Source organism: Octopus bimaculoides, chromosome 5 (assembly GCF_046866305.1).
Source record: "Octopus bimaculoides isolate indiv1 chromosome 5, ASM4686630v1, whole genome shotgun sequence".
Lineage (NCBI taxonomy): Eukaryota > Metazoa > Mollusca > Cephalopoda > Octopoda > Octopodidae > Octopus > Octopus bimaculoides.
Window position 1 is genome coordinate 120,755,540 of NC_142932.1, and position 12,500 is coordinate 120,768,039.

Genomic DNA, 12,500 nt, shown 5'->3' on the forward strand with positions numbered 1-12,500 from the left:
AGCTACTTACCACACAACCACTCCTGCACCTAGATTGTGAATTTTTGGTTGTTACTTATTTTAAACAGACTGATGCTTGAAATAATACTCATCAGGATTTTGAACGAAGAACAAATGTAACCAATCACCACAAGATATTTTGGTTGGAGTCATGTAAAAAAACACCTGAACTGGTGCCACATGAAGATCCATCCATGCAGGCACCACGTGAAAAGCACCTGTGTTGCACCATGTAGGAAGGAATTCCAACCATGTTTCGTGGTTTGCTATCTCAAGAAAGCTCCTTTATATGATCCAGTGGCTAAAAATATCATCAGGAGGAACCACATCCAGTTTCGGCCCCTACTCCTCTACCCTTTTCGACATGGTGGCCCCCACCTTTTGGAGGTGGCTTCAGCTCTGGTGTTGAGTGTGATTCTTCTTTCTCTTTTTTTCTTTTGTTCTTTGGTTTCTTTAATGCAGCATAAATGAATGTCAGTGGGTGGCTGACCATCCTGACACATTTACCTTTAAATACTTGCTGGTGGGCTCCAGCAGCCAGCATCAACTAACTGTCAAATGACACTGTCTAAGCTTCAACTGACCAATGGAGGGGAAAGGCGTGTAGTTTTAGCCCGCTCCCTCTCTGAACCTGCCTTCCAACAGTGTCGTGTTAGTTTCAGTTCCAGCAACCAGAGCCGACCAGCTGTTTGGTGGTACAAGCCTTCGAACCAGGAGTGTCCATGCTGGTGCCACATAAAGAGCACCCAGTACACTCTGTAAAGTGGTTGGTATTAGAAAGGGCATCCAGCCCTAGACACCTTGCTAGAACTGACAATTGGAGCCTGGTGTAGCTTGGTAGCTCTAGTCAAACCATCCAACCCATACCTGCATGGAAAATGGATGATAAATGATGATGAAGATGATGATGACTCTGCTGTCTTCTGATCTAACCTTCATTACAGTTTATCATCTTTCTCATCTGTAATGACGGTTTACCATCTTTATTAGTAAAATATCTCTTTACCCTGTTATCATGGGTTTCCATTACATTGTCTCTGCGTTTGTTTTGGTCCTTCATCGTTTCGTCTCTGAGATCCAGCATTTTCATGTCTGACCTGAGATCTTTTTCCCAAATATTCCTGTCTACCTACCCTGTTGTTATGGGCTGCCCTGCCATAACCTCATGTCATATTACTAATCAACATATGTCGCCCATTCACATTAATATACCCATTCTGGTGTTTATCTCTTCTATAACTCACTTATATTCAATCTTTTTTAGAGCTCATCTCAAGCTATCCAATAAAACACAACCTCACCTCAAGTGTTGGCTCAAGTTAATCTTCTGATATATGCATACCTCTGACTAACACACTGATCCATTAAATGAGTTCTCAACCTTTTAATATCTGGGCCATTTCCAAATCTAGATTTTTTAGGGGGCTACACCAAGAAAAGTAAAAGCATAAGTCAATTAAAGAAAAAAATATGATACTGTAGGAGGAAGATCGTTGAGGGCTGCCAGAAGAATGCTTGATGGTCACATGCAGCCCTGGGAGCTGTGGTTGAGAACGGCTGCTCTAAATACACTTTATCCCCTTCTAAATTCTAAACTCAACCTTTAAGGTTTCTGCTTCCATTGGATCTGCTTAATAAAGACAATCATCTTACTGCTAACAACAACTGGCTTCTGGCTCCACTTGTTTGAGGACAGAGTTTTTCATGGTGGCCTCAATGATCTAATGGGGTTACTTTTACCTTTATTTTATACCTCAAGGAAGATGGTAAATGCTCATAGCCTTTTTAGGCTTTCCTAGACTGATGAAGTTGACCTGGATTATTTTTTAAAACTTGAATGTTTGCAAGTTGATGTGTGAAAAAAGATGGAGTTTGGGTGGGTTGTAGTAACGGAGACCTGCGTGATTTATTTACTTCAAGTATAGATTAATTGTATATGTTCCGTTTGCAGGTACTTGTTCGACTGTGCAGCCATGTTTCTCCTGCTGAAGAACTGGCAAGGAAAGATGACCTGAGTTTGTTATTTAATGCTATCACTTCCTGGTGTCATGTACACAGCATTCCTTGGCGTAAGAGTGCTGGTGAGATTCTGGTAACACTTTCGCGACATGGACTGACGCCAGCAGTTGTGAAATATATTCATGGTTAGTATCTTCATTTTTGTATTTCATTTGCAAGATTCCTGATGTGGATTTGTCTGTTGAAACAAGTTTCCTTGTCTCTTGGGAGAGTCATCATGTCAATAACAACAACACATGAATTCTTCCGAAGTCAGCTTTGCCTTTCAACATTTCTGGGTTGATAAAATAAACACCAGTTGAACATAGGGGTTGATGGAATCGACTTGTCCCTCCTCCTAAATTACTGGTTTTGTGTCAAAATTTGAAATCAATAAACACATTCGCAGGTTCAATTTCTCGGATCTTTTTTAAAACGGGGGCCACATTTTTCATTAACAAAACACTTTGAAACTTGGAACACTGGTAGAATGTGTCATATAAAACATCTTTTTCTCTTAGTCTTCTTAAAAAAAAAAGAAATCCCTAAGTTATTCCATGTTAAAGTTGTCGTATTTCTGTAATTTCAACCAATCACTGACGTCCATTCAGCCGATATACATTAAGTGCCGACTACATAAACAAACGATTCTGAAACAATTCTATCGGTGATAGGGTTAAGGTTAGGGTAAAACAGCAAATTTAAAAAGAAAAAAGCAAATAAAATGAAGAAAAAAAAAAGATGAAAAAAGCAAATAAAACGAAGCTATGGCTTAATCAGCCAAAGGAGTAAATATAAACAACTGAATACTTGTCAGTGATTGGTTGAAATTATCGAAATAAGACAATTTTTTACATGAAATAAATTTGAATACAAAAATATTTTTCTGTTCTATAACACAAAATAGATAAGCATACGAAGTTTGAAAGTCTTTCCGTACCAAAAACACTACGTAAAACATTAATGAAAAATGTGGCCCCCGTTTTAAAAAAGATCCCATTTCTCTTTGTTACTGTTAGTCAAATAGTTAAATATCTAACCAACTAATTGATCATTTGTTTAATGTGATGGTTAAACAATCACTTGATTGTTTGTTTGTCAGGTCTTTCACTGAAAAGGTCACAAAACACAATGAAAGAACTGATTGTTTAACCAATACATTAAACAAAAGATCACTTAGTTTTTTTTTTTATTTTATCAGTTTCAGCTCAAAGTTGTGGCCATGCTGGGGCACCACCGTTTCGCTACACTGTTATTGAGAGCCTTCTCTGATATGTAGCATTTGGTGAAGAAGGGAGTTCGATGTCACTACCCTCATTTCTGCCTCCTGCTGCGAGGTAGGTTCATCTGGGACTCTCAACAGGAAGAGATCCAGTTTTGATCTGAAAACACCTACATCCACTTTGTGTAGGTTCCTCAGACTCTTTGGGAGAATATTAAAAAGCTGTGGGCCCCTGAAACCCAGGCTGTTGCAGTAACTGGTCCTGAAGTGCAACAGCATTGCTGGTATCCTAGGTACTCTGTAGTACCTAGGATCTGCATTTGTGTAGCTTTCAGTGCCAAAATTTGGCACAATCCCTTCCAGAATCTGCCAGGTATATATGACTGCGTATCTCTCCTGCATTCGCTCCAGGGAGTAGAATAATTGTTTAAATATTTAACCAATTGACTAACAATAAAGAAGTGGAATTGATCCTGAGAATGTGTTATTATTATTGATTTGAAATTCTGGCATAAAGCCAGTAATTTAAGGGGAGGGTTTTAGTCAATTCCATCAATCTCAGTGCTCAATTGGCACTTATTTTATCGACCCCGAAATGACAAACGGCCAAGTCAACATAGGCTGGACTCATGTGTTATTTATTACTGGTGTCATGGCTCTTACAAAGTACAACAAAAACTATGGTAAATAGATTCAGAATTTTAGAATCCTTATAACACTTTCTGCTTATATATTTCTTTTGTATTCATGGAATTGGGAAAAGAAGGGAAAAAAACAAAAAAAAAACAAAAAACTCCAAATGTAAAAAAAGAAAAGAAAATTCTCTATAAATCTTGGAGAGAAATTGCTGTGTATTAAGAGATAATATTTGTATTTCGTTCTATCAGAAAGCTTATAAATATGGATGAAATTTCAATGGCTTAGTCGAGTGGTTATATAATGTTAAGCAGTGTTCCTTGACATGTGATGTTATAAACAGCTTTGCAGCATAATGCTTATAATTATGGAATCCTGAATGACTTAGAAGTATGATAGCATAATGAAGGGCATAAGGCAGTGTTTCTCAACCTTTTTACTCTTGTGTAATCCTTAAAATAAACTACATGTCTCAAGGAACCCCTGCATAAAACAAAATTATACACCATATCTTTCTATATGTTTTTTCAATGTAGTTCACATGGTAAATATCATATGTGTATGTATGTATATATATATATATATATATATATAAAATCTAAAGAAAGCAGAAAATGGAGAAGTACTGATGAACAACAATTATTATTTATTAATTCAATGCAAATAGGCTGCATCCCATCTAACGACTGATGTACGTTGATTGTTGTTAATCACTACTTCTCCATTTTCTGTTTCCTTTAAATTCTGATTCTTTATAAATCCATGTTTATCCTCGTCTTTACCTACAACTTATGAACATATTATGTTTGCACATGTATGTCCATGGTTAAATATAGATTAAATATAGGTAATGTAATGGATACTTCTATCCCTTAGATGGTTATTTTAACCTCTACTCAACTAACCATTTTATATATATATATATATATATATATATATATATATATATATATATATATATATGTATGGTTGTTATATTTTTTTGATAGCATAATAGGTTAGATAGAATGATGTCCATATTACAATAATATGTTGTGCATGTATTGTAATAATACGATCATGAAATTAGCATTAGCTTATTTCACTCTTTCTCGTGGAACCCCTAGGAACCTTTTGCGGAACCTTGGTTGAGAAACGCTGGTATAAGGTGTGACTGTGGTAAGAAGCCTGCTTCCCAACCACATGACCCTGAGCTCAGTCGCACTGGGTGGCACCTTGGGCAAGTGTCAATGCCAGGAGATCAACATATTATCATGAAAGAAAGAGAAAAGTTTGATAAATATGGAAACCTGAGAATTGAGATCACTAAGATGTGGCAGCTACGAGAGACAAACAAAGGTGATCCCGATTGTTATCGGAGCATTGGGTTCAATACCACCCAGTTTGGAAAAACATTTGAAAACCTTAGAAATACCCTCCAATCTAGATGTATTGAAAAAGTTGGCATTACTTGGAACTGCAGACATATTGCGTAAAGTACTGACTGAGGTCCTTGTTGTGACTTGACAAACAGTACAAACACCCAGTAAACACAATATCTTCAATCAACAACCTCACGATATTGTATACTGTACAACGTCCATAATAATAATAATAATACTAATAATAATTATAATAAATAATGATATCATTGCTGGCTCCCCTGGACTGGCTCATGTGCGGGCGACACACGAAAATTTTATTTATTTTTTTTTTGTGTGGGTGGCACATGAAATGCACCATTTTGAGCGTGGCCGTTGCCAGTACCGCCTGACTGGCCTTCGTGCGGGTGACACGTAAAAGCACCCACTACACTCTCTGAGTGGTTGGCGTTAGGAAGGGCATCCAGCTGTAGAAACTCTGCCAAATCTGATTGGAGCCTGGTGTAGCCATCTGGTTTCACCAGTCCTCAGTCCAATCGTCCAACCCATGCTAGCATGGAAAGCGGACGTTAAACGACGAAGAAGAAGAAGTTACTGATGAAATACCTTATAATACTTATCGGAGTCAATCTATAAATGTCTTGTTTATCTTTTCTTTCCTGCTCTGTCTCTTATAGAAAAAGGTTGTGTCCGTCACTGTATAGAAAACATGCAACAAGCTCAAGACTTGTGTCCTATTGAAATGGTGGAAATGGTAGTGACAGTCTTCTGTTTTCTTAAAGACTCCAGCGAAGTATCTCACACGTTACTGGATGATTTTCGATCAAACCAAGGCTATATTTTCCTCTCGGAATTTCTCCTGAAGTAAGTCCCTGCTTTTCTGGATTTTTCTTTTATTACTAAATAATAACATTACCGACTTCAGTTTTTTGTTGGGGAGGATATCCAGCCATGGCGAAACATGTCAAAGCTGATATAAAGCATGATGTAGCCCAGTGGCTTACTGGACCCTGCCAGACTGCCCAGACCAAGCGAGCATGGAAACGGATGTTTGATGATGATGATGATGATGATGGTGATGGTGATGGTGATGGTGGTGGTGATGATGATGATGATGGTGATGATGGTGATGATGGTGATGATGATGATGGTGGTGGTGATGGTGGTGATGGTGGTGATGATGATGATGATGATGATGATGATTTACTTTATTTAAAAATGCAAAATAACCGGCAGTCATCAGGTGTAGGACTGAGATGAGCTGGATGTGCGTGGGGGGTGGGGGGCAGTGATGTCACAAGGTTGGCTGAAGAGCTTTGCTAGAAGAAGAGGGGTGGGGGTCATGTGAACAGGAGGATGACTAGTGTGGGCCTCTTTTGCTTTGGAGCTGTTGTTTGGGATGGATGTGGTGGCCATGTGAGGGGAGGAAATTTGCTGTTAGGTTCTGGCCAGAGTTTAGATAGGTGGAGCTTCTACGAATATCTCTCAGCTAACACAGCAGTGGTGGTGGTGGTAGTGTTGGTGGTTCAATTTGAATGTGAAAGGACAAGGGCAGGGAGAAGGTAATGACTTGTCTAATTTAATGGGGTTTTTTTGCTTATTTTTTTTTACCTGTATTAATTTGTATTTCTTTATTAATTTCTTCTGTTTCAGATTAGAACTAAGTCCTGGTGAAGACAGTCAACAAGCCCTCCGAAATCTTGTGCTTCTTGTCGGCTCCTTAACCACGTGTGGTTTTGTTGAGTTAAAACCTGGTCAAGCCAGCACCGGTTCACTGTTTCTAATGCCAGGATTCACTGTTCCACAAGCCACTGGGAAAGGTATGTTGGACCCTTATGTTACCATTTTTCTGTTGAAATACACAGATTTTATTTCAGTTAGTTTGGGGAATGATGAAAAATTTATTAAGATAACTTTGTCCTTATTAACCCTTTTGTTACCAACCCAGCTGAAACCGGCTTCTGGCTCTGTAGTACAAATGTCTTGTTTTCTAAGTTTTGAATTAAAATCTTCCACCAAACCTTAGTCACAATTTATGTTCCTAACACTAGCTTAATGATGTAGGGTTCATGTTTGGAGTGTCTTTGGGAATACAAGTTCACAAGTGGTTCCCGGTCACATGCATATACTCATTGGGATAGTGTGATTTATAGAAGGAACCCGTGGAAGAGGGAGACCCAGGAAGACATGGGATGAGGTGGTGAAGCATGACATTCGAATGTTGGGCCTCACAGAAGCAACGATGAAAGACTGAGACCTCTGGAGATATGCTGTCATGGAGAAGACCCGGCAAGCAAAGTGAGATCACAGCCGTAGCCTCCACCAGTGTGGCGTAACCAGCCCATTTAAAAAGTACCTTTGAATTGTTGTTTGAAGAGACCTATTGAGTCAAGTAAAATCAAAATCAAATCAAATCAAATTATAATCAAATTGTAGTTGGAGCCAATGCCTGTGCTGCCTCACTGGCTCCCATGCTGGTGGCACACAATAAGCACCATTCATGCGTGGGTTGTTGTCAGTGCCACCTGACTGATTCCCTGTGCCGGTGGCACCGTCTGAATGTGGTCGAACCCAGGCCCCTTGCCCTGACTGGCTCCTGTGCCGGCAGCAGGTAAAAAGCACCCACTACACTCTTGGAGTGATTGGTGTTAGTTAGGAAGGATATCAACTGTAGAAACCTTACCAGAATAGATCAGAGCCTGGTGCAGCCTCCTGGCTTGCCAGTCCCCAGTTAAACCGTCCAACCCATGCCAGCATGGAAAACAGACGTTAAACAATGATGATGATGATAATTTAGCAGGTCATCTTGCTGTTGGTTGCTGACCATCACAGAAGATTCGCTGACCAAGTCACCACTGATTATCGGAACAGACGTACCCTGCATTTGAAGCGGGTTCTAGAGACACTTCTGTCCGATAATGGACAGAATCAACGACTATTGTAAAGGTTGTAAGACGGAATGAAAATTTTAGAAGAATAAATAGATGAGTGGAAATTTTTACCAGTGAGTGTGTCAAATAATAAGGCACCAAAAGAGAATGAATCTCCCCAGACACAACCCAATGTGTGTGTGTGTGTGTGTGTGTGTGTGTGTGTGTGTGTGCACAAAATGAGCAAAATGGAGTGTCTAGAACAACTGCCTCAAGAAATTCTGTCTGACCCATGTGAGCATAGGAAGTGGCTGTTAATTTATGATGGTTCTGATAATAATCAAAATAACTTATGTGGGTAAAATTTCCTCATTTGCCATTTTCATACCATTTTCATTTTCTAATATTGAAATCTTGTATTTTCCTTGCAGGTGTTAGTGTGAGAAATATCCAAGCTTTTCAGGTCCTCCAATCAGTATTTCTTAAGGTAAATATCATTTATCTATTTAAACCACCACTTCTGTTTTTTTCATTTTCCTTTAAATTCTCCAGAACATTCTGCCAGTGAAAGAATGATGCATGTGAGGGGAAAGATTCTTCATATAATGGAAGGCATTTACCCACAAATTGTTCAGCTCTCCTTATAATTATTTTGAGTTACCAAGACAGCTCCTTAGTGGTTGCTCATTCAATTAAAAATTGGAACCAAATCTCTCTCGATTCATACACTGATGGGCACAGTAACTGTGTGGTTCTGGGTTTAATTCCGTTCTGCCTGGTACCTTTGGCAAATGCTGTTTAAGATAACCTTGAGCTGATGAAAATCTTGTGAGGAAAACAGAGTGAAATATGGTAAATGGAAACTGAGCATATGTGTATATCATCATTAATATTATCATTTTACAAAGTGGCGAGCTGGCAGAAACGTTAGCATGCTGGGCGAAATGCTTAGAGGTATTTTGTCTGTCGTTACATTCTGAGTTCAAATTCTGCTGAGGTTGACTTTGCCTTTCATCCTTTCAGAGTCGAAAAATTAAGAACCAGTTCCCTATTGGGGTTAATCTAATTGACTGGCCCCCTCCCCAAAAATTTCAGGCCCTTGTGCCTAGAGTAGAAAAGAATATTATCATTTTATATTTGGCAGATTTTGAGCAGGCTGTCCCAGTACAATCATTATTTTGAGTTACCTCCCTTCCAGACAGGACAGAGACGCATGATTCACTCCTGTTTCATTTCTGACTCTGTCTTTATGACTGGATTCCTATTACCAACCATTTTGCAGAATCTACTGATTGCATTTTCTCTTAGCATGAAAGAAGTTGTCAATCATCTCAATCCTATATTGTCTCTGCTCATTCATCAATCACTTTACAGGGATTACTGAGTACATTTTCTCATAGTACCAGCACCTAGAGGTTGTCATTCGTCTCTAATAAAGTCCCTACTGAAACCCTGGGTTGAATAATTCAGCTGTTGGTCTGTGCCAATCTACAGTGTAGGATAACCTGGTACGGTTAAAACTCAAATCCTTGTTCAGCTGTGACACTCCAACCATGAGTGAAGTGGAAGCACTCTACTGTCACATGAATAGTACCTCTCACTAATACCCTGTATTACTGCCAATACACACACACACACACACACACACACACACACACACACACACACACACACACACACACATTCTTAGGCATGTATATATCACCCACTCTCTCAAAAAGGACACCATTAAAGGAGTTAATGCAAAAGAAAATGAGAAGGTACTGATCATAGGTCTTCACAATCAGGACCCGCTTAGGGCTATATTGCTATATTATATACAGCTTTGAATGTCATGTCCTATTTTTTCCCTAATTTTTTCCCTATTTTTTCCCTAATACCTTTTCATTCTCCAGGGTTGATGCCAGTGCCATCTGACTGGCTCACTGTGCCGGTGGCATGTGAAAAGCACCATCCAAATGTAGTCGATGCCATACACCCCACCTGCAGCTCCAACTGGCTCCTGTGCCAGTGGCACATAAAAAGTACCATCTGAATGTGACCGATGCTAGTGCCACCTGACTGGCTCCTGTGCTGGTGGCATGTAAAAAGCACCCACTACACTCTCGGAGTGGTTGGTGTTAGGAAAGACATCCAGCTGTAGAAACATTGCCAAATCAGATTGGAGCCTGATGCAGCCTCTTTGTTTGCCAGTCCCTAGTCCAACCATCCAATCATCCATAGAAAACAGATGTTAAACGATGACGATGATGATTGATGAACAAGCCTCTTGAATCATTTCAGCAGCCATATTTTTCTCATGTCTCTTTGCATGTTTTCAAAATTTCATCAAATTTACATGTTCTTGAATCTAGGATGTAATACTTTCCTCTCTTCTGCCCTCATTGAAACAGTATGTAATTACAATAATTAACTTGGCAAAATCTCTAAAACAAAGGAGATATCCTAAAAGATTTCATCAATTTCTTCATTGATTTCATTTCGTTTCTATTTCCGTATTTTCTTCTTGTCTTCTTCTACAGATCAATGTTAAGAGTTGTCTTTATAATTATTGGTTATTTATCACATCGCAGTTTATGTCAGTATAATGGGGTTGAATCCCAGAGGAATTAAAGTTTTGGCATGATCTTGAAGGAATATAAGGTAGTAATAAGAATAGATATTAACCATGAAAATGTCAATAGGTTTACAGGTTGGCACCTAGAAAGGAAAATTTATGCTTTTTAATGTTATAAGCTATTCGACTAATTTTGTTTTTGTGTTTGGTTTGCAAGATTTTTGATGTAAATTCATGTTTTGAAACAAGTCTTGTGTCGTGGAAAGGTCATTACGTCAATAATAATAATAATAATAATAATAAAAGCACACACTGGTTCAATATCACTTCTTCGTAACTAACTAACTAATTGATCATGCATTTAATGTGTTGGTTAAACAATTGGTTGTTTTGTTTCGATCAACCAAATCCCCTCTCAAAGCTTTGGTCAGCATGAGACTACAACAGAAGACACTTGCCCAAAGTGCCACACAGTGAGACTGAACCCAGGACCATGTGGTTAGGAAGCAATCCTCTTGCTACACAACAATGCCTGCACCAATGATCTTAATCAATTTTCCTTTCTTCATTTTCTAATCTGAATATATAACTTAGCAAAGTAGGTTTTTCTTAAACTACTTCTAATTTTTTTCCATAAGCAATTTCAATTTATTTATATTGATGTTGGCTCAGTTTTAGACTCACCGTTTGATTATCCTTTCTTTAATCTGAATAATTCCTGCATTGGTGCTTCAAACACAGCATCTTTAAATTCTCTTACCAAACCATATACTTGCTTTATTTATCTTAGTCACTAATGGGAACAATTCCAAACTGTTATCATTAGTTTGGTCATGTATTTAGATTCTATTCTGGTAGTGTCCCAAATAAATCTATTATATGTGTATAAAGAGAAGAAAAATACCACTCCATATGCACACACACACACACACACACACACGTTGATGTGTATGTGCATATATATATATATATATATATATATATATATATATATAAACATAAACATACATACAAACATTCATATATATATACATACATACATATATATATATATATATATATATATATACACCTTATTATTTTTTCTAATATATATATATATATATATATATACATACTTAGACACACACACACATGTTCATATGTGTGTGTATATATATAAATACACACGCACACATAGATGCTCATGCACGCACACACGTATGAACCATTCAAACCAGCACAGATTATAAGGAAAAGGGTAACCTTGAACTTTCATTAAAATTAACTTGTAATAAAACAGCAGTTTATATTATTTTTACTCGATATTCATATTATTTTTACAAAACTTAATGATGAATCATTTCACAGCTTGACGAATACAAGGTTGGTCTCATTGCCAAAAGATTGCAGGTTTTCTTTTCTGTTTCTGGCACGTTTCCTGTGTTCTAGCATTAACCCTTTTGATACCAACCTACCTGAGACTGCCCCTGGTTCTATGATATAAACCTTGTTTGAAAGTAATCTCAGTTATAACATTTCAACAAAATTCAACGGTAACTTTTGTTTCAAACACCAGCTTAATAATGACAAAATTATTTTACTTAATTCTTTATTGTTTGCAATATTAATTGAAGCAAAAGCTGTGTATTACTTCAACGAAAATATGGTAGCGAACGAGTTAAATATTGAAAGCTTCCATGATCAGGCTATTAAAGAAAAAAACAAAACAAAAGAAAAACAAACAAAGAAAAAATTAAAAGAAAAAGACAAAAGAAAAAAAGGAGGCTAATATTCTTTTATTTGTTTGAGTCATTTGACTGCAGCCATGCTGGAGCACCGCTTTTAGTCAAACAAATCGATCCCAGGACTTATTC

At 37.8% G+C, this 12,500-nt stretch overlaps 1 protein-coding gene across 1 annotated transcript in view; it reads left to right on the top strand.

Annotated features, from left to right (window-relative positions):
- Window positions 1–12,500, top strand: part of LOC106877294 (WD repeat and FYVE domain-containing protein 3) — a 293,550-nt gene that overhangs the window by 172,635 nt on the left and 108,415 nt on the right. The window contains exons 5-8 of the mRNA XM_089353030.1: window positions 1,952–2,144; window positions 5,895–6,081; window positions 6,871–7,037; window positions 8,519–8,574. Of these exons, the coding sequence (XP_089209156.1) occupies window positions 1,952–2,144; window positions 5,895–6,081; window positions 6,871–7,037; window positions 8,519–8,574 (603 nt within the window). The remainder of the gene's footprint in view (window positions 1–1,951; window positions 2,145–5,894; window positions 6,082–6,870; window positions 7,038–8,518; window positions 8,575–12,500) is intronic.